The sequence below is a fragment of the Pocillopora damicornis genome, chromosome 2 (assembly GCF_964200805.1).
Source record: "Pocillopora damicornis chromosome 2, jaPocDami1.2, whole genome shotgun sequence".
NCBI classification, from domain to species: domain Eukaryota; kingdom Metazoa; phylum Cnidaria; class Anthozoa; order Scleractinia; family Pocilloporidae; genus Pocillopora; species Pocillopora damicornis.
This window is the reverse complement of record NC_142671.1, coordinates 33,684,976-33,706,520: the sequence shown is the minus strand read 5'-3', so window position 1 is coordinate 33,706,520 and position 21,545 is coordinate 33,684,976. Positions and strand designations below refer to the sequence as shown.

Here is a 21,545-nt window from a genome sequence, read left to right as displayed (position 1 = left end):
GCCAGCAATCTTTCCGGTCAATATATGAAGTACCTATTAATTGGAAATTGAACGCCGCTGGGCAAAATGATTAATTTCGGATCCTTCGCCCGAAGGAACGTGTTGGATCAGTGATCCAATGATCCGTCTTTAGATCACGCAGATCAGTGATCCAATTATCCGTCTTTAGATCACGCAGATCAGTGATCCGATGAATCCTTGTCCAGAGTGGATTTGATAGATCACTAATCTGAAAATGGATTTGCTCGAAAGGAACGCCACAGATCAGAAATCCTGACCCGGATTCTCCCAAAGGAAAGAGCCCTAAACGAGTGATTAAAATGAATGTGGTAAACTTTCCGTGTTCGATTTTTCTGGGTTGACGCGGTTCTCACGTACTAAAAAAATCATTCAGCCTGCCTATGTCGTCGTTTATTTTTTGACAAAAGCTACTTAAGCCCTTAACTCGCGGATCAAATTTGAAATTCTCCTTTCTGTAAACCTTACAATACTTATAATGTTTGTAGATAGAAATAATAGAGATAGTAGGTTTTGAGCTCGGTAAAAAATATAGAAAGATTGTTTTTTGTCTTGTCACGAGCGCGGGACAAAGAAAAAATTCTGAGTCCCCATGAAGAATCGAACCCAAGACCTTCGGATTTGTGCTCCGATGCTTACTTAATGAATGGATCAACTAATTACTCCCAAATTGGTATTCTTCTTTATTCTCATCACTTATCTGATTGATATTGTATTGATATTGTAAGGAGAAATTCTGTCTTGGTCACTGATGGGAGTTAAAGGGTTAATATACTCAAGTCCAAAGTAAGGACTGGGAGAGTGAAGAATTCTTTATTTCAAGTCAATGCTCCATCCATTTACAGCAAGAGAGGGGTTTTCTCTCATCCTCCCTTGTTTACAGTCAGTGTGTTACGGAAATATAGTGCAATCACAACATGCACGGATGGGTTGCGAATACACGTTCATTTGGTCACCTGTGATCACCAGAAAATCCTGGATGATAACGGTGTTTTGGCAAATTCCTTGCACGCCTTCTATCCCACAGAATTGATCTCCTCCGCACAACAGTTCGTTGATGTATCGCGGGCTCCTGGTCGGACCCAGGTCTGTCACAGCCGGACAAACCGAACAGAGCTTTTGAAGCCCTCCAATAGTCGTTTCGCAAGGGCCGGAGATCGTAGTGATAGGATACGGTGAGTCTGAAAGTGAAATAGTATTTCTCTTGACAAATTTACTTTTGTTCCTTCCTTTTCCTCTCTTATTGGGATGGTTGCCATCGCCGGTTATGTCATCCATTTTAGTCACGTTTAATGTTGTAAATGTCGAGGTGGTAGGAAGATGCCCATTTCGTAATTTCCTCATCACTGAGTGTAAGTTCACCAAGTTGGGGAAACGCCTCGCTTCCGTGGCCGTAAATGCCATGTACTTTGGGTTGCTGTATCCCATTGGTCCAGGGGATCTTCCAAAATGTCGTAAAGTTTTGATAAATGTGACCTCGTCAGTGGGCATTTCCATCATGTCCATCATCCTCCAGAGAAGCAGAAGCACAACAGGAAACAAAAGTGAGCGAGGAAGCATCTAAAACGATGAATGAAAAGGAAAATTTATCTTGGGGATTTACGTTTTTTGCTCTTTCTCACGCTGATGTCAAGTGTGTAACACTTGAACTTTTCCTAGATAGACGAGCGAGCTGAAAATTTACCACCTTTCTTTATCCTTCTCTACACACTTAGCTTTTGACATCGTAGATCATGGCAGTTGTCCAAGTGCTTGCCATATTTGAACTTAATGTATGTCCTACCTTAACAAATAGTTCCCTTTCGGGAAATCCGAAGGTCTGATTCGAATATATCTGAGTAATTTTAAGGTGCTTAACAAGTAAAGATTCACTCGCTTTCCTTACATGTATAAAATTTTTCATGAAATTGAAATTGTGAATTAATTTTGAGAGGTGTGAGTTTTGAGCCGTTATGTCAAGAACTTAGGTTAAACATCTTTGCTTACCAAAACAAAATTAGAAATACCTTCAGGTGTTATCTTCTTTAGGAAAATCGCCTTTCTCAGTCTTCCTAGATCGGCTTTTTGTCAGTTATCAGCAGCTTACAAGGGAAAAGGTAGTTTGATTTTCGAAGCGGTAGTTATAACCAAAGTGTGAGCAATACAATATTAAACGAAACAATATCTTTATAAGGACTTCCCATCAGGAATCTTCCGCCCTGATTACATTGAACAATGTTTTAAAAGATTGAAAAAAAAATTAATAATTTAACAGTAATGTGTGTTACATTTGTAGAAACTATTATAAACAATATGTCGGCTGCTGCAGAAAACTCAAAAAAAGGATTACTTTCGACAAAGAAAATTTTTTACAAGGTGATTCCTCTAGCTGTGTTTAAGAATTGCATATTTTGAAAGACTCCGCATTTCGGATGGCAAGGAGTTCAGCACTGATATTCCCCTATATGAAAAAAGGACAATAATGATTTCCTTTTGTACTCTGAGGCTCGTCCAATGTAGAACTTTTTTTTTCTATTGACAACTCTGAGTAGTGTTCTTGCATTAACCTCTTGAATTAAAAATGTCATTAATTACGACGTTCCGTGGTGGGTACGTATAAGTTATTTGAGCATGTTTTGTCAAACAGCGATCGATTATGTCTTACATCTCATTTCAGTTTACGAGGGTCTTTAGTAATCAGTTCGAATAAGTGCAAATATTCGGAGTGGCCTTTCACGGTTTGATGGATGTTAGGGTGACCTCGGAAATTCTTAATCTAATTTGATTTCCAAAATAATGAAAATAAATCAATTTTTTTAATATTTCTTTAAAATGAGGTTGGCTTGTGTGTGTTGTTCTCTCAGCATTTGTATGCAGTAGATTAATCAGTAGCTGAGGTTTAATTAAGTCTCGCCATACCTGCTTTTAAATTTGAAAGTTCAATAAGTAATTCTACTATGCAGTGGTTTTCAGTTTCTTTCAAGAGAAAACTTATAGGACCTATAATTTTCCCTTGGTTTTCTTGTAATTTAGATGATACGATACGATCTCTTACCAAAGCTGGACCCTCCTGATGATAAGATCGTTTACCCTCGCCGCGTATTTTCTGTTCAATATGCTGGAATAGAAAGTACTGATATATGCATTGAAAAGCGACACCGGATTCATATAAGAGGTGACCGGAAAACTGCACTCAATTAGTTTCAAAAGATCTGCCGAGTGATGAGAATTGTCATTTCTATGGCTATTGTTTTTTAAAGCAGATGAAGGTCAGTGGCAGTCTAATAACTCTGTCCAATTACTCGTTTTAATAAATTTTTTTCCTAAGGTAAATGTAATTGCCATTAACTTAAGCCGATTATAAATTTTGTTTAGCTTCAAGTCGCACTATTTATAAATGGTATTTTTTTCGATCTACCGGGATTTCTTCGTGCTGGGATTGCATTTAAGCCTGGTTCTCGTACGCTGCAAACGTGCCTAGGACTGACCGCAAGCACGGCCCGAGACAATGTGAACATTAATCGGTCTCAGGGAATTGATCACAGGCTCAGTTCAACTTTTCAGGCAAGCTGGCGGTTGTTGGCAATGAAAATATTTTGTGCTAGGTGGCCAACGAGGAAATCTTTGACGTAAGAACTCCATTTTTCCCACAATACCGTAACTATTCTGGTCACGACGTCGCAATACTGCGAACAAAGCGTGATACTGGCTGTGTCTGTCCTTGAAGCATGAGTAGCACCCAATACTTTCTACAAGCCCTCGTCTCCATATTCCTCTTTCTTCTCTCGCGCCATATCACCAGCACAAGCGCAAGCGAAAACTGGCACTCTAGTAACACGACACGATCCATAGTAACAGATGGAGTGGTTAAAAAATTGCACCCGTTCGATTTACATGTTTTGCCAATTTTATCACTTCGGCGACCCATCACAGATGCGCCGGGGACCGAGCTGAACAGAACACCCAGCTTGACAATTGCCACCGGGGACTACGTCCCTGGTATGTCTATTGCTTATGAAAACCTGCCGTTATAATCACTGAAGCATTTCATGCGAGGTATAACATTTTACTTTTTAATGATGATTATCAAATTCTTGCTGTCCAAATAACTAAGTAAAACCGTCGTTAGTAACTTAATATCAACTCAAACAAACAAATACCATTTCGTTTAATGTTAGTAATTTTCATTCTGTTGTTACGTTACACTGATACTGGTAAAACTCAACACGAACTTAGTTTCCACCCGCGTGTTTCCTTTGCCTGGACGAGAGAGGACAGGTTAAAAAGACAATACACATGTAAAACTAATCATTTTGTATGCAAGAGATTGGAAAATTCTTTTTACTACGACCATCGGAATCACTCTAACTTCTATTACCTACTTTACGGTACAAATTTGTCAAAGATTGCAGCCAAGAAAATGGCAGAAGCTCGTACTCGTTAAACCCGATTGGTTGGTTGGAAGAGTCACTTGACCAAGTTTTCACTTGCCATTGCATCAGAGCAAGATACATTGACAACACATTTTCATGTCATAAAAATCCAATTGCAAATCCGTTTTGCAGGTCCCTTTGAAGAACTTCTGCGTCATAACTGTTGCTTCGCATTTTCCAAGATTCTGCCCGCAACCGTTGCCTAAGCTGTTGCAATTGACCTCGCTTACGTAGCGCGGATAAAAGTTCACGCCCCGGTCTGTTACGACGCCGCACCCTTCGCAGTCTCCTGAATCTTTCATGCATTCTCCTATTCCTAAAGAGGCGGGGAAACTTAAAGGAGCCCAGGTGGCCAAAGCCGAGAAGTTTCCTGGCTGCATGGTGATCAGGTTTTTAAAGTTTCTTTTCACTTCGTCTAATGTAAAGGCCATGTAGTTTTTGTTAAATGCACCCAAAGGCCCCCCACCATTTAGCCTTAGATGGTCCTTAGCTTCGGCCACTGTGATCGCTTGGCACTTGTCGTCGTCCTGTATTGTGAGCAAGGGCAGTTGACAGATAAGAAGAAGGACCTGTGGAAAAAGAAAAAATTAGGAAGGAAGGGTTGAGCTTATCTCAATGAACAAAATATACTTCTAAAATTTCACCCCGCAAGAGAAGGGAAATCGCATGAAGTGAATGACTGATAATTAATGTCAACTGATTGTAACTGCTGACAGCCTTGGCTTTCCAGATATAAATCATCCAAGAAAATGTACAGAGACAGTACACATATTTTTTTTAATTCACCATCTTCTGAAGAAAATGCCAAAGAAATCAAAGGAATGATACAAATGAGTCCAAAATTGGTTACCTCCCAAAAAACAATTATTTGCTGATCCTGCTCTAAAGGCTGCTCGATCAGTTGATTGGTAATAATGATTAAGATCTGTATTTTTCTCTTCCCTTTCCTGTTCCAATCTCTCACCTCACGAGATATCACCCCTCACCCTCCCCCCTCCCCAAGACTTCATTACAAGTTCTTAACAAAGTGCTTATGCACAAGGTAGCTTCATCAGACAAAATACCTAAACGTCATCGTATCTTTTTTAACAACGAACCCATGATTGGAATATTATCAAGATAACAATCACGATAGAGATTTGATAGGTTAGAGAGCTCTAAGTGGTTAAATTCTGGCACTGGCAAAGGTGCTCTCATCTGTTTATCTTGAGTTTTAGTTGTATCGCCAACGAAAAAGATAAGACCTGTCTTTCTCGGCTCCTTACTGGCTCGCTAATGCACCAAGCGTATTGCTTGCGGAGAGAAGCGTGCTATCTTTGGCCATTGAAAGCCACTCTGTTTTCAATCTGTAATGTTTATTCGATTGCAAGTAAATTTCGCGAGGGACTTTGCCCGAATTTACCAATTTCAGGCAACCAGGTATGTAACGTTACCATTCTAATCGGCAGCTGAGGTATTGGAAAGGCAGAACATTCGCTAACTTCTTGCCACAAACGCTGGGAAAGTTGCTTTTTTTATTGCGAGGTTTGCATAATCCGGACATCTGAATATCCGGCGATATTAAGCTGGAGACAGCCATGCTCAAACTTTACTATAGATATTGCAATATAATGCCATATAGCTACGAAAATCAAGATTTGGTGGCACGGAAATGTAGGCTCTTGAATGCATATTAGGCGTTGAACACGCCACCTCTTTGCTGTTATCAGAGGGTTTGATTCTTATATGTACGATATAAAATTCTAAAGCGATGAGAATAACAAATAATTCAAGTAGTGTTCTGTGTTACCATTTCACAAACCCTAGCTCGTGCAGTTAATGTTGGCAGTGGATCAACCTTGAAAAAAGTCTAAAAAAACATGAACGTTGATGGATCGGTATTGCAATACAATAGAAACTCGCGCTTTGGTCGATATTTGCTTGCTTAAATTCTTTTTCGGATTTCTTCCGCCAAGCAATGATCGCGATGTGGTCTGGTGTTTCCTTAGTTTTATGTGCCACAGTGGTTAACTCGCTTTAAGCGCATTATAAAGAACACTTTAAAATCTCTTAACTAACGAGCATAGTGGTCTATTTTGCAGCCAAGGTTGATTTCTTTCGAATGCAACGCCTAATGGCGACACTCCCAAACATATACGCTACATACACGTAGTTCGTCAAGGAAGAATGCAGAGTTTCAAGCCGCGATTTCCTATTGCGACGACTTTACTGAGTCATATTTTTCTTCCGAACAGTTATCAACGTCTGAGTCAGCGAGTGCTTAGCTGAAGGCCTTATTTGAGTAAATATACTATAGAGACCTTGAGAAAATCACGACGGCCTCAACAACGAGGACGTGGCAAAACAAAAGATCTGATGGCCAAAAAAGTGGCTCAGCACGTGCGTTTTTAACGTCTGTACATTTCTTGGTCGTCCCTATGCAAAGCAACAACCGGTGAATCACCAAATTTTGCGTGGTCTGCCGAGAACTGAATATCCAATGGCAAATTATTTAAGTTTCTATTTGGAACTTAACTTTGCTCACGGAGAGACATTATGTTGAAGTTAAGATGTGGCACCGTAAGAGACGGAAGACACATCCAGCCACTTACGAAATTAACTGCTAACGTAAATTCAATTTTTTCAATCGACGTCTTCCTCAGTATTGCTGTCTTGACCGCTTAAGGTCTCTATTATAGCTTCGTGGACTTTTCTTCTGTTTCATTTCCGCAAGATGTAGCTATTTTTGGTTGCATTTGTAAAGGATGTATCGTATCAAGAGATTATCTTAATAATTCCCCTTCTGATCATATCGTAGTTTGGCCATTAGCACGGAGCTATTTGCAATTTCGGATTTCACCTCAAAAATTGTTTAAAATGAGTCGCTGTCTATCCCCCAAGTATGACAAGCACATGCTTGAAATCTTAATTAAGTCCTACCTTCATGGAATATCGTAAGATACACATCGCTCTTGTTCACTGGTTTTTCAAAGTTTGGGCGAGTTGCTCTTAGGACACACAAAGATGCATGCGTGGAAAGCTTCGACTGTCAACTGGCCAGCTCAGCAAAATATCAAAATTAAATAATCAAGTGAGTTATCCAATCAAATTTTTCGCTACTCAATATTAAAAATGTCAAAAACCGTAGCAACCTTTGTATCGATCATTGCAGCGTATATGGGGGCTGGGGAGTCGGAGACATAGTCTTCCTCATATTTACGAGGCCATTTTTGGGTGGATCATAACGAGGGGTTTTATACTGGAATGTATGTATTTACAAGACTCTGGTGTAAGAATACTCTTTTATAAAAATAACTCTTACAGAACTGGGTAAATACCATTTACACACATACTGATAAACATGACTTGAAGTTATATTGAAGGGTATATGACAAACAGGAAATAACTAAATCTTGTTAGACGTTTCGGCTTAGTATCACTCAGTATTTTTTTACGAGTTGTACCGTAGTTTGACAACTGCCTGCAGGGCGAAACAAAATATAATACAAACGACGAGTAAAAATATAATACAAACGACGAGTAAGAATATAATACAAACGACGAGTAAAAATATAATACAAACGACGAGTAAAAATACTCCATGATACAACAAACCGGAACTTCTAATAAGTTATTTATTGTCCAACTGCTTTTTCATGCTTCATTTTCTGCGCATTTATGATAAGGCGGAAAAAGCAAGACATATAGAAAAGCGTCACACCCGCAGCCGACGAGTTGAACAGGTTTTTTTTATGGTACAAAATAGCCAATTGTTCAAATATGGCGTGATACTTGTTCTTGATTCGCATGTTATTTGTTCTCTACTTAACAATACTTGGCGAGAACATTTTAAAAGTCCTCAAAAGAACAATAGCATGTAATTTTGTCAAGGGACTATATAGATTTTGACTGTTCTGCTCACATTCGTTGTGAGTTCCAATAAGCCAATAAGAATGAGTGGTACACCTTGTACAACCAAATTTGACGTACAACATTACCACCTGCTTTTGATAAGTTAAAAAGGCAGAAAATACGTAGTGCGGATATTTATAACTAAGAAAAGTAACCAACCTTTGAGACTGCTGGAACTACATCAGCTCTTAAGTTTTCTTTTTATATTGCACTTAAAAGCCGAGGCTTAGCTTACTGCGTGATTACTTATGCCAGCCGGTCTGAGTCACTCTTTTATAGTGAGAGTGGGGATACAGCTGAACATTGTCAACAGCAGGAGAGAGGAAATAGGGAAGGTTTGGTGGGTGAAAACTGTAGAGAGAGAGATACTGTAGGAAGGAAAATCATTAATAAGACCGAATGTATGCGACAAATATATTGTCACTAGCCTTTTGTACTTACCCGCAGACGTGCGGGAGGATGAGTGAATGCAAATAAGATTCCCCTTGTACACACTCAAGCATAGGTCGCTGAGAATATTACTTTAGTTACTAATCAAGACGGAAACTTGAAGAGTATTCTATTGAAAGAATAAATCAGAATTAAAACAGCGTTTTAAAGAAAGAAACTGTAGTGCTGCGTCGGTGAAAGAGTAAAACAAGATTATTTGGTTTTATCAACTGAGTCGATGACGTAAATTTGCCACCATAAGGAGTTTCAACGCTGACATTTCGAGCGTTCGCCCTTCGTCAGAGCGAATCATGGAAAAGCGCTAGCGCTCGAAACATCATCTTTGAAACTATATACGGTGGCCAGTTTATATTTATTTGTCAACTCAGTTGATAAAACTAAATTATCTTTCCAAGAAAACTGGAAATCATTTGTTTTGTTTGCTCTTGCTCCAACAAAGACAAACCGAGGTCCCTTTCATAAGTCAAATGCGCCATTTCTTCAAATTTGCTGGCTCATTAAAATTTTCATGGCATTAAGCAATATTGCAATATTTTCTTCAAAATTATCAGCACGTTTTAATTTTTTTGTCGTAAAGTATATCTGCTCAGTTAACTGATGTTATGTTTGAAGCATTGTTCTGTGCAGGTTTTCTAGCCTTTGGCAAAGATGATCGGTATAATATGTGTTTTCGAGGTATAAAATGTGATCCGCTTTTCGCAATTCCTAGCAATTCATATATCGTTTTACGCCAAAATATCAATTTGCATCTTAATAGGCTGCTCTTAAAAACTCTTTAGTTGCAGACACGATATCCGTAGGGGAGGAAGGTGGGTGGGTTTTCACAATTAATGGTTTCATCGGGAGAGGACTTGACGCAACTTCTTCGTGTGTGACAATTCTATAGAACAACTGCTTCTACATGCTCTGTAAAAGATCGATCACGGAGAAAATGGTCACTAAGAGGTTTCTTGTGCAAGCGAACTACGTATAGCAAATGTTGGGAAAATTTTGAATAGAAGGGGATGTGCTTGGTTTGGTGTACGAAATACTCATCTCACCTTCCCCTCAGCCTCTAGCCCATTTCCCCTTGTAACAGAACAGAATGGCTCCTTTGTTATTGTGCACTACTCTGCAACGTCCAATCTTGACATAGTTACCGGTCGCGATACTAGGCTACTAGACCGATTAATTAAATCTCTGACGAAGGGCTAATGCTCGAAATGTCAGCTTTACGGTGGCTAATTTACGTTATCGACTCAGTTGATAATACCAAATTACCTTGCTACACTCTCGCACCGACGCAGCACCACAGTTTCCCAGTAGAAACTTACCCCCTTTATGATTGGACTACCGACATGAACACAATTATACTTTTTTTATTGCAATTAAGTAATTTATTACTATTCTTACAGTGAATTTAATTTTTTTTGAATGATCAACAAATAATACCACGATCGTGTTTTATCTAGGTACTTCTGACTTTGCGATGCGTATTTGACTTTCGTGTGATATTTAACCAATGGGGAAGACCAAGCACTCACAACACACGCGTATTGGTTGGGTATAGGGCAATAATTCTTCATATCCAGTGACTGGGTTACACCGCCCTGTCTTGTATAGAAATTGCTGGAGCATTACCGCTGCTTGACAATGGCCAAGCACTCCATGTGAACACATTCCTTGTCCGCACTTGACCTCGTTGATGAAGGAAGGTATCCTATCGTGACCCAAAAAAGTGACAGCAGGACATGCACTGCACATGCGTAGTAGCTCATTCTCCGTTGCATGACAATCGGTGCGTGACATCAGTGTACCTGCTTTACTCGGAGCACTAAGAGGGAGATTGTTGATAATAGAGAAGTTAAGTGGAGAAGTGCTCACAGTTGTGACAAGGTTTTGGAATTTTCGAGCATCCTTCCAGGTCAGTGCCATGAAACGTCGATTATAACCACCATAACCTCCCCCTCGTTGATTACCAAGCCTGTTCAGTTTTCGGATCAGCTGTGCACGGCTGTGGCGCTTGCAACGAAAAAATTGTGGGTTCTGTCGCTTAAAACGGACAAGTGTCAGTGATGTAAACACCAAATCCGTCTGATTTACATTTGGCTCAGCTGTGGGATGCTCCGCGGCCGAGGGAATGCCACTGGCCATTGCGTATTTCAGACAGGCGGAAAAAGCCATGGCGGTTATAGCTAACTGCAGACGAGAAATTATGAAATTAACTTGAATTTGTTTTAAGAAGGAAAAAATTTATTTAGGATGTTTTGTTTCATTACAAGCTAGTTTACTGCCAACATTATCGGTGATCTCACAAAAGCTAGAAAACAATCGTCAAGACTCATAACGCACTTTTAGACTAACATGATTCATGGTCGATAGTAGGTGCTAATGGTTTTTATACAATGGGCAGGCAGAATTAATTTCTACTGAAAAAAGGGAATGTCACGGTACAATTTTTTCTCTCTCATAGGATGTCGTTCATTTTCCGGAAGTGACTGATCAGTCTGCCAACTGCTTTTTCTGTTCCCACCTCAGGATGATGACGCCAAGTTTCAGTTACAAAGATTACATTAATTTTTGATTACTCTTAATTATGAAAAGAGACATTCAGAGTTCTTACCAATATTTTAAAGTCCATTTTTTGTTTACGGAGTCTGATCGGTCCAATTCTAAAATAAATAATTGACAGTAAAAGTAAGATTTAAGATCAGCAATTGGAGTTGAAGTATCTGGCTGTGCGGAATTTATCTCCAGAACCATTTATTGAACTAAAAATTTGGTCTTTTTCTTTGTCCATGAAGAAATACTGACCTGGGAATAAAGCCACGCGAAGGAGAAGGAAACGAAACTAATGGGTAATTCACACTGTTATTTACTGGACCAAAGAGCGCGAACGTTAACTTGCCGTTGTGAAGGTTTGATATAGATATAGAATGGGTATTAATACCGTAAGGTTCAATATGACATACCTTTTCTGTTTCAGAATCTTTCAGACAGAAGAAATCTTGACTTCTTCAGCTCAGTCCGCCGACAAAGTTCGCGACAGCGTTCGGCGGAAAGTTAACTAGTATTTATAGAGCGCGGTCTTATGCAGTCCTGTAATTAGGGACATTCCCATTCGCCTCTGGTTTCCGGCATATTTGCGAGTGGAAACGACAACGCGGAAAGAAAATAACCAATGGAATTAAGTGTGTCTAGAAGCCAAGATCATAGTGTTTCCTTGTTTTATTTTTAATGTTTTTTTTGTCCGTATATGATCTCCTTATGTGGTCCTGCAGCTACGTAAAGGTTTGAGAGGGATCTAATTTAGAAACGTCCTAGAGACAGAGCACGGGACATACGCCAATGTGATTTCCTGCTTGACCAAAGGTTACACTTACGTTGATGTTCCTGTTGTTGTTGCTTCATAAGCGTGTTTATTCTGGAACTAAAAGTATACAGCTTATCCCTTTTGGTGTCACTTCCTGCTTTAGGTAAAAGAATGCTTTGAATGACTGAATTGACCAATGTACTGTATGATTTTTTTCATTCATGTTACTTTTTACAATTCTTGCAATTCTCTTGGTCCATCATCCTATTTTCTGATTAATAATACTATCTTTACAGACCGACGTACTTCAACATCACTAAATTCGCATGGGTGGGAAGCGGACTTTTTTTTTGGGGGGGGGGGGGGGTTTGTTTTGTTTTGTTTTTTTAATTTCAGATAACTCCTGCGTCAGTTCTAGATCTATAATTTCCCACTTCGCCCGACGGTTTCACTCGGTGATGAGGAAATCCGGTGTTTTTGTCTGGCTCTTGTAGGCGCGGACGACGGATGTGTTTTGTGACGTCGTCATGATATGTTTGGGAGTGTTTTGAAATGGTGATCGCCTCAGGAGGATTTTCCGAAAATAGAATCGTCTAGCTCGTGTAGGGTGTATATTTCCCATAGCTTTTAATGTTCAATTTTGCTTGAAAATAATATTCGGAAAGTGTGGCATTTGTCGTTTTTTCTGAGAAAGGCATTTGTGAATGACGTCAGGGACCAGTCATTATTTACCGGTGGGGGGGGGGGGGGGGTGGACAGTTGGAGGATTTTGGTTGTACCGACAACATTTACTTTATCTCCCCCCCAAGCCTTTTAGTACTCTAACGATCCCCCTCATATACCGACAATTGTCTAAAGCCCCCTCTTTACACTCTACTATATGCTTTTTGTTTGAATTCGGAAATTATTGTACTCCTCCTGTCTTTTAATGAAATTTTATTACGAGGACAGTCGGACACAATTCCGATTTGGCGTTCTCAGCAGTAGCACCTCCATGGCACCAGAATGTTAACGTGAACGCGGAATATTTAGTTTCGTGTTTAAATCGTAATGCAAGTTCCCAAACACTTGAAAAACTAATACCTAAAAGTTGTTGTATTCTTTCTTTGAAGCTGGACCAAATTAACTCTGTTTTCTTGCTTTGTTTTGTTTTTCTTTGGAAGGAAAAGGTATGAAAACTGTAGTGATGAATCAATTTTCTTTTTTGAGATCAATGGTGGCACTCTTTGAGTAAACGAGATTTTCGATCCGCAAATAAAGTGGCAACTTTTGCCGGATCAGCTGTCCAATGCTGTTTAGTAAGGTAACCGCTTGTTGCCTTTTTCGTTTGTTTAGCAATCTGGGATGTGTATCCTTCATCAGCTGGGTCATCACATATTTGCCATTGTCTGTGTGCTCATTTTGGATCCTCCTTTTCTGACGACAGGTGAAAAAATTTGGGAAACCTGTGGCATACACTGAATAGGTCACATTGTCTTTTAGCAACGTTTTTTCGTGTACGTACAGAAAAGTTAGCTGTATCATTCAAAATGCGTCCGAAGGTAAGAACGTCTATCATTTTTAGTATTAAAACAGTATACAGTACATTATACAGATACCTTAATTTGATAGTTGTGTCGGAGGGTTAATTTGAAAACGAAAGAACCAGCTTTGGAGTCACGTACATCTGTTGGATGCTTTTTGTAATGTACCGGGTGGTAAAATTCAATCCTATCTATTCTTAGCCATTACATGATATCTTACTGAAGGTAGCGTACATCAGGCTTTTTTCACATCTTATCTTGGATGCAAATTAACCCTTTCTCTCTTTTACAACCGAGACATGCTACTGATATCTGATAAAAAACGAAAAAATGTTGCTTTTTCTAGTAACGTAATGGGCACAGCGCCTATTCATGACACTAACCCTCGAAAAAAAAGAAACTTAAATTTCTCCCACGGATTCAACTGCTTTTGGTTGTTCCTTTTCACGGTCTGTACTGAGTAAATTAACTTCATTCCTAATTAGTGTGATTTGTTTTTCGGGAATTCATACCAGAAAAAATAGAAAAAAATTCTTGCTGGGTTTGTAGAATTGAATTTAACTATGCAACACCTAAGGTAACTTTTATATTTCCTGTTTCATTTCTTCAGGTTGAAATAGTTTATTCATTTTCATTAATTACGTTTTTCTTGTGCACGCATGGATTTGTCAATGACCCATCCAAGCGTCATCCCACGCGTGTTGTGCAGTACCGTGGTGACCAGGCAATAAGTCGCCCGTGTAACGAATCTATCAGCAATGATAGTAATCTTGGAGGCAAGAAATTAATTTTGTGCATGGTTCCTACAGAGGAAGAATTGAGGGAGCAATTGAAAAGCATAGGAGGGTTAAATAAGTATTATGCAGCGGTGACGGAACGCGAAGCTGAGAATTTCACCAATCTACTTCCTGGCCCTCAACCACCTGTAACAAATGGTGAAGAGAAACCGTTCCTTATCATATGGAATCATTTTAAGTCTTCATTGTCACGCAACAGGAAAGAATTTTCACGGAAAAAGACATACTTGTCACGTAATAGAAAAGCTGTGTCACACAACGAAGTATTTGAGAACAACATTGTGAGTTCAAAGAAAGTTCGTTGCGACTACCGAGGTGGTCGAACGGAGACCGGAATGATCCGATTGTGCACCGAGTGTCAACGAGTTTCCAAACTAAGTTCCAGTCGATTTCCACGTTATATCAATGAAGTTGCGTGCGATGAAGAAACTCCAAGTCGGAAAAGGGACAAGTTGTGCTGTAACATGGAACACGGAATGTGCATACAGCGTTTTATATTAATTGACTTCCTAGTTAGTACTGGAAAATACGTGGAGGTGGATTCCCCAAATCCTCAGCTATATTTCAAAGCTTTTAAGCAGGTCTGGGAACCGTACACGCAAAAGATTCGTAGTTGCTGTGACTTTCAGCTGTGGTAAAATTTTGAAAGGGAAACTGCCCAAAATAAATCTTATAAGGCGAGCAAGCTTCTAAAGAAACTGTGAGGCGGTATTACATAGATAATTTGGTTTTAACTACTGAGTTGATAATGTAAACTGACCTTCGTAAAGAGTTTGTAAAGCCGACGTTTCGGGCTTTAGCCCTTCGTCGGAGCGAAAAGAGGAATTGTAGGTTGTTTTTGATTTATATACAGAAAATGGAGCTACGCTATTGGTGGGAACGTAGTAATATGAAAAACAAGAATGAATAAGCTGATGAGAAGCGTTCAGTTAATACTGTGGGGATTATTAAGATTGTCGATGTGAGGGAAACATTTTTTGTTCTAACTGCTTTTGGAACTGCCTAAATGTAGTAAAGGTCGTAGAATGTCATGAGCTGCTTAGAATGATTTAGGAAAATAAAGTGCTCATGACTTGTTTGGATGTCAAAATAAAACGGAAGGATTATACAGGAATTTATTTATTTATATGATCTGAGTATACCATAGAGCAATTCAAAACTAAACGATTGCAGTTGTGTTCGTAATCAGTCATGGGTGAGTTTTCCAACGACCTTTCTTAGTTTTTTCTAAGCGAATTGTCAAAGTAACAAAAACTAGTGATCATACTGAGTCACATGAGCCTTTAGAGAAAAGACACATTTTGTTCAGCGGTAATGTGGTTGGGAAAATGAGGGATATAGGGGGGTTAACAGAGGACCCACCCAACCCCCCCCCCCCTACTGTCAGGGATTATAAATGTAGCCTCCATATTCTGAAAAATTAGTAATGGATTTCAATAAATTTATTGCAAGTTACCCACAGGATAAAAGGGTATACTATCTTCGCATGTACATAAAGAGAAACTATATATTCTCTACGGAACTTGAAAGATTCATGCAACAGGATGAACGTCCGAAGAATACCTCTACATCGGACAAAAATTATGCTAGTGATGGTTTCCAAATTTCTACAAATAACTCCTCGTAACTACCTCTCCTCCCTCCTCTCCAATTGAGCCTGCAGACTACGGCGTAAAGGACTGACACTGGCAGCAGCTTCTGATTTTCTGACTGAATGGCTTCCAGACTTGCTTGTAGACCACGCTGTACTGAGGATCAGGTGACGGAATCTTTTCATACTGGTTGGTCTGGATAAGGAGATCTTGGATAATTTCTTTTTGGATACAAAAGCCTGTATTACCGGCACAGATATCCATCAGGGATGCGCCGGTTGTGCCACAAATTTTTTCGTTGATGTACCGAGGAAACTTATTCGGCGGCAGCTGTGTGATATACCAACATTCATCACAGAGTTGATAGAAGTTCTCAGATGTTTTAGTGGCCTTCTTTTCGCATTTCTGAACACCTACGCTCACACTTCTCTTTTTTCGTTCGAGCGTTTCATCGCTGGCGGAGCGTTCTTCGTTTTCATGTATGGAACGGCGGCGTTTTCCAGTGAATTTACTTTCCCATTCGATCGGCTTTGAGTCAGTTTTGAAAGGATCCTCAAAGTACATGTCCACTTGTTCTTTGGTGACGGCCGTATAACGCCTGTTGAACCCGCCCAACGCTTCAAGGTCTTTCACCAGGTCATCCTCAGAAGGTACCAAACAGAGGATTTTTTGACCTTCCGGAGTGGTGACGGTTTGATTCTTAGTGGTGTTGAAACAAGGATGGACCACGGGCCCAAAACTATCGTTCTCTGAAAGCCCTTGAATATTGTCATGGAGCCACTCTTCTTCGTCAGCGCTTTGACTTATACAAACAATCCGCAGGAGAAGCGCGGTAAATGCGAGTATGGAAGGAGGCTTCATTAACATCTGGAAAACATGAATTTATGATAAATAATAATAGGGAACACTTTGATTGACAAACCACCTTTTGTTTTAGGAAACTCCTTAGATTTAAGACGTAGATTTTTTGCTCCGATTTTAATAAGGATTTTTTAGGAGTTTTTATGTTTTACTGCTAACATGTTGCGACACTAAGTCCGATGGCATTCAAGATTAATTCAAGTAACCCCTAGGTTTACCGTCAGAAAAATTATTTTAAACATGAAATAAGTGTTTATTGGCGATAACAAGATATTCAAAGTGAAAAATTGTCCTCTTCATAGCCACAATTTCATAAAATAATTGCAAGTTTGATTAAAATCGCACACCAACAGCGTTGTTGTGGTTGACATCGAGCCAAGTAAACAAATAGTATGCTATATTTCATAACAACAGGGCCTCACAGGTAGAGTAAGGATCACGCCATAAAGTTTTTAAATTACTTTCATAGTCGTCAGGCTCTACAAAAAAAGCAGCAGTCACTTTAAGGCAATAGATATTTTTCCAAAGGAGTTGCACACAATTACATTGCTACCAACTTTTTGGAAATAAATTTGATAGAGATATTGTCTCCAAAATTATTGATCTGTCAGTAGTGACAGTGTTGAATAAATGTAATTTTTCCTCTTTGTATTAGTTTTTAGCCCTTATCCTATTGTTTTCTTTCTTTCAAATGCAAAATCGATGGAAAACTCCGCAGGACTGGTGTGCCTAAAATAGACCAATTTGATATTTCCAAAAATTTCATCAAACAAAGACAGATTTTTTCTTTCCCATCGACCAGTCAAAACCTTTAAAATAACAATCTTAAAGAAATGGTGAAGCGATTAGTTTTCGGTAAATTAACCTCATGTACTGATATGTTAAAATTTCACGCGAACAAGGGTGGAACATGGGCGATGTCCTTAAGCGTGAGGCCTGAGTGCAGTTGTGTCGTAAGGATAAAATATCATAAAGAAAAAAGTAGAGCTTTTTGCTTTGATTAAAAGAGACAATTTTTGAGACGAAAGCGAAATAAAAAAGTACTAGTTTTCTATAAATCACGCTCAAATGTGTATGACAAGAAGACACATTGATACAGAATTTGAATTAGCCATCATTTTTCGTCAAATATTTTCCCATACGTTCCTTAATACACCCTTTTTGTCATGGTGAAAGAAATATTAATACTCTTACCTTCATTTACCAAACTCCAGGCTTAATTCTGCACAGAAAATATCGTCGCCACTTGACATGCAGCTTATAAGTGGTGAATGTGCTGTAACGAAATGACAGCGTCGTCTGGCTTTAATGAGTTTACTTCTATAAGACAAACATGCATTAGATGACATTGTCTGATCACTAGCTCTAGATACAAATCGTTGTCGCTTAGCTCATTTCTTTCGATCGCTTTTCTTGTGACTCAAGTATTTGGAACACTTACAAACTCTTAGCAGACTAATTTATTCAAAATGTCCATCTTTTTTATTACATAACGCTTATCTTAGCTAATCTTTTCAAAGCTACTACAGTAAGCAAGTGCACGCGTTAGAGTGACAAAAATTAGTCATGACATGAACATTTAAACAATGTAACTTACGCAAAATAAATCCCTTATGGAACTGTAGGTCTGATATCTCTCATTCCTGTCTATCTGTTAACCACGCTGCTCAGTCGTGCCCTTGCCTTTTTACTAACTACACCCGTTGCCATTGGTAATCAATAACCGCCATGTGTTCCCTTAAATGGCAAATTCCTTCTAAATTTCAATAATTGAGTAAACAAAGCATTTAAACTTGAACAGAATTCTTTACAGTGCAGGTGAGATTCCGGAGCAACGATACCAAATGAATAACGATACATTTTCTCGAGAAAGAAACATTTCTCAGGTATCATTTCAACACTAGTAATACTCCACGGTAGATTTTTCCAACAGGAAAGGTAGATTTTTAAAAACCCTCACTATTTCCTCTTTTTATACTTATATATGAAATTCACGATAACGGAATAATGTTTTACAATGCGGAGTAAGCAAAACCAGTATTTTGCCGAGGTTTTGAAAAGAAAATATTCTCGTTGATCGACCTCTTTTGATTGAACGCATTCACCTCGTTACAGTGGGAAAATATTGCATTTGCTAATTTTAATTAACTTAATTTAACTTAAAAGTTCTTCATATTCGGATATCCTTAAAAGGCTAAAATCAATCATAACTTTATTCTTGAAATCTCACTTGTCTTAATATATCTTAAGCACGAAAATCTGATAAATCAGTTACCAATTGCTATGATTATAATGTTCGCATAACAAGCACACGCTTAAATAATCTCTGTTACTCGCTGGGCGAGGGAAAAACTACTGCACGCCGTACGTTTTTGGTCTGGTCCTACTGGTGCGACCCACTGGCTCTATTTCTACCACCTAATTCCCCAGTTCAGTCAGTTCCCTATCAGTTCGATTCTTCCGCCTCGATCCCTCAAGCCCGATCCATGGATGTGACTTAACATTCGTTCAAATCTGGTCCCGCTCTTCTTAAAAGAAAGCAATTACACCAAGCTTTAGATATATTTTTATTTTTATAAAAATAAATATTACAATAACCATTTGCAGTAACAGAGGCATATCGAAGGGCAATGTCAATTTCTTGAGCCACGTGAAGTGATAAACTCGGCGTAGCCGAGTGTGCTACTCGATGGTGACGCCATCTATGCATCTGCTCTCCAATAGGTCATAAGTGAAAGCCCTCGTAATTCAGCTTAATATATAAAAATATATCCACTGCAATCTTAAGCCCTAAATTGGAAAAAGTATGTCATGTGTTTAGATTCTTAAACCAACATATCTTGTCCGGAGTATTAAATCGATAATCTTTATTCTGGGGGATATTCTCGAATGAGGTACTTGAAAACGTAAAAACTGAAGGTAATTGACGACACAAACCACTATTACGAACGATTAGAGCAATCACTGATGTTCATAGGGCGTACGCGATAGCACTATTTTAGAATTGAATTAAATCACGTACGATAACTGCGATAACAAACATAATAGGAAAGCATGCAAATGGAAGTTATATCAGGGAAATCACACCTCTTTTCTCCGGTTAAGATTCTTGTTATTTTACTGCCCTATTTCAAGCAAGTTTCTTAGCTTCAATCTTAATTGACTTAATTATGTATATGTGTATTTTTCCTTAGTGTAATAAGTTCTATGTTCATTATGCAATAAATTGTCGTGGAAGAAAGACGTTGTTCTTAGTGTCATGAGTGAAGGAGGAGGAAAAGATCTGAGCCCCCCTTTCCCCACTCAAGTGGAATTGAACCCTGCATCTTAGACCTTTGAGTTAAATATTTCTAGGGTCCTCATTCTCTGTGAGAGGGAAAGACCCTTAGCAGTTGAGCTACCAACTTAATTGACTTCAACAGCAATATAGAGCAGCACTGGCATTTTGCAATCATTTCCTGTTTGGGAGCCTTAGGTATCTGCAATCTTTGACCCCTACCCAAGGATCAGAAGATTTTTCCTTGTCAGTCTTCCTGTTCGTATTTAACGATGGATCCAATACTTCCAACTCGGGTGCCTGGAAAGTGCCATGCAGTTGACGTCTTTTGAATTTCATTTTCAGCCCAATTAACCGAGCAACCACGGCCCAGCTAGCAGCGGTCGGTGTGACCGTATCTTCAGCTTTTTGAAATTTTTGTAAATAAGGAGTTCGGGAATGATCGTTAGTGGATCGGTCTTCACATTTAACACGACTGTAAACATCGGAGACATTGCCTCTGCGGATGTTTTTCACTAATCTCCTCTCGCATTTCTGTAAAGTCATTTCTTTCCCAAACCTTTCGTTTTCAATTTCTTTTAGCGAGTCATCCGTGGATGTTTTCTTGGATTTTGGAATGGATCTTACTGACAGTAACTTCGCATCTTCGTCAAAATGAACCATTTTACGTTCCCTGTTATCATTCGTTGCAGAGCTCTTTAGAATTCCAACCGATCCTGTCAAGGTGATGAAATAAGGTTTCGTATCTTCTTCCGAACTTGTCTCAGAAGTATTTGGTTTTGAAGCAAGTTTTATTCCCAAGCGCATTGTTTGATGGTCGATAGATGTTGTGGAGTGTTCTTTTTTACTAATTTCTCCAAGAAACCATTTTTTTGGCGTCGGTTTTTGGGATATTGCAGGAAGACGGTCTCCTATGTGGGCGCGAGCAGATGCGGGTCGCTTTCCATCTAATTTAGCTTCTTGCCTCGAGAGAAATTTCACTTTCTTAAATGACAGAAATGCTTTTTCTTTTTCTTTTTGCTTTTGAATTAAACTACGATATTTTTCGAGCTGATTTTGGTTTTGGTTTTTAAGTACCTCTGTCTGTCGTTCCTGCTCCGTAGCTAAAGCAAAAACGAATGTTACAGAATCCATACCTGGTCTCTTGTAAGCCCGTACTGCTTAAAATGTACGTGCCTCTAAAGTGAGGCTGTTTTAAGATTACTGTTGCATTGACGCTTTCCTTGTTTATTTTCTTTAATTGTAGTGTTGTGGTCGTTTATAGATCATAATCACTGTTTTTACAGCGTTAATGAGGTCGTTACCCAAACAAGGTTCACCAACTGCGATACCCACAGTGTTCAAAAAGGTGTGTACTGAATTCTGATTTACATATCTTTTTCTTCTATGCTTTCACGTTGTCGAAGAACTGTACATAAAATGGAAGTAAAAC

The 21,545-nt window shown here is 39.0% G+C and overlaps 5 protein-coding genes across 6 annotated transcripts; 1 reads left to right on the top strand and 4 right to left on the bottom strand.

Annotated features, from left to right (window-relative positions):
• Positions 1-816: 816 nt before the first annotated feature.
• LOC113670067 (putative skeletal organic matrix protein 8) lies at positions 817-3,138 on the bottom strand. Its single transcript, XM_089196175.1, has 3 exons — positions 3,053-3,138; positions 2,025-2,099; positions 817-1,578 (listed from the first exon to the last, which is right to left on the bottom strand). Exon 3 carries the CDS (start codon positions 1,576-1,578, stop codon positions 910-912), a length of 669 nt encoding a protein of 222 aa, XP_089052301.1. The 5' UTR covers positions 2,025-2,099; positions 3,053-3,138; the 3' UTR covers positions 817-909.
• A 1,010-nt stretch (positions 3,139-4,148) lies between these two features.
• LOC113669972 (putative skeletal organic matrix protein 8) lies at positions 4,149-7,495 on the bottom strand. Its single transcript, XM_027186055.2, has 2 exons — positions 7,350-7,495; positions 4,149-4,999 (listed from the first exon to the last, which is right to left on the bottom strand). The coding sequence occupies exons 1-2, from the start codon at positions 7,374-7,376 to the stop codon at positions 4,496-4,498; spliced, it is 531 nt and encodes a 176-aa protein (XP_027041856.2). The 5' UTR covers positions 7,377-7,495; the 3' UTR covers positions 4,149-4,495.
• A 2,614-nt stretch (positions 7,496-10,109) lies between these two features.
• Positions 10,110-11,951, bottom strand: LOC113669994 (putative skeletal organic matrix protein 8). Its single transcript, XM_089196174.1, has 3 exons — positions 11,723-11,951; positions 11,374-11,422; positions 10,110-10,949 (listed from the first exon to the last, which is right to left on the bottom strand). The coding sequence occupies exons 2-3, from the start codon at positions 11,389-11,391 to the stop codon at positions 10,266-10,268; spliced, it is 702 nt and encodes a 233-aa protein (XP_089052300.1). The 5' UTR covers positions 11,392-11,422; positions 11,723-11,951; the 3' UTR covers positions 10,110-10,265.
• Positions 11,952-12,922: 971 nt separating this feature from the next.
• LOC113670014 (uncharacterized) lies at positions 12,923-15,511 on the top strand. The gene is made up of 2 exons (XM_089196170.1): positions 12,923-13,604; positions 14,197-15,511. Exons 1-2 carry the CDS (start codon positions 13,593-13,595, stop codon positions 15,019-15,021), a joined length of 837 nt encoding a protein of 278 aa, XP_089052296.1. The 5' UTR covers positions 12,923-13,592; the 3' UTR covers positions 15,022-15,511.
• A 299-nt stretch (positions 15,512-15,810) lies between these two features.
• LOC113670072 (uncharacterized) lies at positions 15,811-20,005 on the bottom strand. Of its 2 annotated transcripts, none has more exons than XM_089196172.1 (3): positions 18,434-20,005; positions 18,031-18,156; positions 15,811-16,842 (listed from the first exon to the last, which is right to left on the bottom strand). In XM_089196172.1, the coding sequence occupies exons 2-3, from the start codon at positions 18,034-18,036 to the stop codon at positions 16,048-16,050; spliced, it is 801 nt and encodes a 266-aa protein (XP_089052298.1). In that variant the 5' UTR covers positions 18,037-18,156; positions 18,434-20,005; the 3' UTR covers positions 15,811-16,047. The 2 variants fall into 2 exon arrangements, with proteins under 2 accessions (XP_089052298.1, XP_089052299.1); XM_089196173.1 differs by having other exon boundaries at positions 18,031-18,112.
• Between the last annotated feature and the right edge of the window lie 1,540 nt (positions 20,006-21,545).